The following is a 2,931-nucleotide window of genomic DNA, read 5'->3' as shown; positions in this document are numbered from 1 at the left end:
TATTTGGCATTCCTGCAGTGACATTAAGATGCAAACAATTTTCACACTGCCAGCTGAAGAGACCCCTGTGCCTGTTGTACAAATAAAAGCAAGGGACTACCTTTGCCAATGCTTCTTCAGCATGTTAGTTCAGCTCCGCGGGTAACAACAGGGTAAGACCCTACTCGGAAAGGGAGAGGCACTTTTCTCTTCTGAGGTAGTTGGTCAATCCCTAACCTTTCAGAGAAAACCACTGAAGATGAACCCTTCACCTCCTGGTGACATCTCTTTAGCTGGACCTGGAGAACAGTATGGCCTGCAGCTCCAGGATAGCAGGAGAAAACAGTTAACGGAACTGTTGCCAATCTGCAGAGACAATGAGCTTTGCCATGACCAACCATACAGCTTGTAGAGAAGAGATGTGACTGAAGGCAATTAGAACAGGGTTTGGAGGTTACAGGATATGAGAAGGAACAGATGGAGTCCAACTTGATGCAGAGCCGTACCTTCACTTCCTCCTCCAGGGTCAGGTTCCTCTCCAGACTGCATTCTACCATATCCATAGTCACAGGCAACTTCTTGGGTATCTCTGTGCATCTACGGATCAGCACAGGATTGCATCCATTCAGGAACTGGTAGCCAAACATAAAATCTTCCTTCCAGTGCTGCATCACATATTCTAAAGGAAAAACAAGCCTGCAGCATCAATACCTGTACTACATCAATATCCTACTGCATTGCAGGATTCCTCCTTTTCTCCCCACCTTTTGTTATACTGCACTGCAACTTTGACTAAAGAAAGTAGCAAGAAAAAGATTCAAAAGGTGCCATGGAATTTTAAGAAAAATCACTTCAGTTAAATGGACAATGTAATCTTTGCTTTTCACTTTGAGAAGAATTAAATTTATAATAATTTGTTTCTCCATATAAAGAAGCAATGAGGAGTAAAATATTCCACTCCTATGAAAAATACTCTATCTGCAGACTACCTTCTCAGATCTTTCATGATATTTCTAAATCTCACTCTTCAAATCCTCAGGGTGAGTCCAAAAAAGATGGCACAGGAAGGGGAAGGGAAATACAGAGCAACATGGGTAGGGAAATGATGGCAGTGGCTGGAGCAGTTCTCTTAGCTGGAGCTGGGTGAGGAACACCTGGGCAAGGGTTTTGACTGTGACTCAGTAAAACTGCTCATTCATTGTTTGCTTGTTTAACTTTTTTTTCCCTCTGTTTATTTTTTAATTACTAATATAAACCCAGATTAACATCTCTTAATAAAATGCTAGTTATGTGTACTCCATCTCTTTACTATTACATATGTAGTACCACTGGATGTTTTTCACAATTGCGGTGTCCTGTTTCATAAAGTCATGTCACCACTTCAGCCTACAAGTTCAGAGCCAGAAAAAAAGTAATTAATGTGAAAAATCCCATTGGTGTCTTTAGGGGAAAAATGAAGCAAGTAAAGTGTTCCACTAGTGCCTATTTTCAGGTAAGGCAGAACTTTTTCTGAAAGTAATTTATTTTTCTACAAAGGGTGAAAGAGTGAAAAGAAGGAATGCTGCCATAATTTTAAAAAATGGTCTCAAAACTCACAATGCTTTCTAACAGAGCAGAAAAAAGTTAAGTTTACTTAAAGCTGACATTTACATCATCTCTGTCAATTACATAATCAGTCTAGAGCTGTATCTGATGTCTACACCAAGCAAAAAGTGACTCATCATCTTGAACAGAAACTGCATGATGGAAAAATGCCTTGAACTACCTTCTCCATTAGCTCTGTTTCTGCCAAGGCTTGAAAATAAGCAGATTCAGAGTTGCATTAACATAACAGAGACCAATGCTTAACATTTAAAAATCACAGAATTGGAGCTTTCCTCATAAGTATGGAAATGTTATCAATGAAATTTATCATAGATCATATCTGATTCTTGTGTTAAAAGTACTTTAGGAAGCAATCTTATTAAATGTAACAAATTGCTGTAATTAGTTTTTAATGGCTTTGGCCACCTTGTGTGCTTTATTTTATACTCAAGACTGCAGAAATTACTCTTATTTCTGTTGACTGGTCCTTAGGCAGCCTGAAGAGGAGCAAAACTTCAGAGCAGGAGGGAAAAGTATTTTCCTTTGCAGAGTCTGAACAGGCTATTCATACACATTTGAGGAGCCAATTTATAGTATCTGTGATCTATTATATCCAATAATACAATAAAATAAAGTAAAATAATGTAACCATGGGTGATAGTAGAAGGTTGGCTCTGGCTCAGAAATCAGAGGCTTCCCACCCCTGTTTTACAGAAATGACACCAGGAACTTCAAAACCCATGTCTGTCTGCAATTCTTTTTACTAGGTTTTCAAGTAACTGCTAGGATTTCCATATTGAAAAGGGTTAAAGAAGCGTTTTGTCTTTGATATGTTAATACTACATCAATGGTGTTTTTAACAGTATGAAAGATACTGCAGAAACTGAATGTCCCTGAATATGAAAGTGAAACTCACACTCTTAGAGAGGGATTTTTGTCTTCTAATAAGAAGATGTGAGTATGAAATGACAAGCACAGCAGGACATTTAATGCAGTATGTACAACTAATTCTGACATATTTTTGAAAAGAGACGACATTTTGGATAAATGCCACAAGCTTTTTCAGGTCTAGCTCACACTAATTTCCAATAAGAACCACAGTTCCTCACATTGTGGTCTGACAGCCCATCCTGGCTGCAGTAGGACCAGGTGAAGAAGTTACAGCTCCCAGGTCATTCCCAGCTCTTTGCAATCCATCCCCAGATCTGTTGGCCTAACTGTCAAAATGATCCCATTCTGTCAAAAAGATCCCTGTTGGGAAAAATTTACCACTGAAAAGCACTTGAGCTGCCCCATGTCAATGACACAAATGGCCCACGAGAACTGACTGAGGGGAGCTACGAGTGAGTTTATGGCAGCAGAATTGAG

General features: G+C 39.2%; 1 protein-coding gene across 1 annotated transcript in view; it reads right to left on the bottom strand.

The window, feature by feature from the left end:
• ALOX5 (arachidonate 5-lipoxygenase) overlaps positions 1–2,931 on the bottom strand; it is a gene marked incomplete at its 5' end in the record, with an annotated part of 26,159 nt that overhangs the window by 13,390 nt on the left and 9,838 nt on the right. Inside the window, one exon of the mRNA XM_009700796.1 lies at positions 486–658. Coding sequence (XP_009699098.1) covers positions 486–658 — 173 coding nt within the window. The remainder of the gene's footprint in view (positions 1–485; positions 659–2,931) is intronic.

The sequence above is a fragment of the Cariama cristata genome, unplaced genomic scaffold, assembly GCF_000690535.1.
Source record: "Cariama cristata isolate BGI_N322 unplaced genomic scaffold, ASM69053v1 scaffold15575, whole genome shotgun sequence".
NCBI classification, from domain to species: Eukaryota; Metazoa; Chordata; class Aves; order Cariamiformes; family Cariamidae; genus Cariama; species Cariama cristata.
The sequence above is the reverse complement of the archived record's forward strand: the minus strand, read 5'-3'. Positions and strand labels throughout refer to the sequence as shown.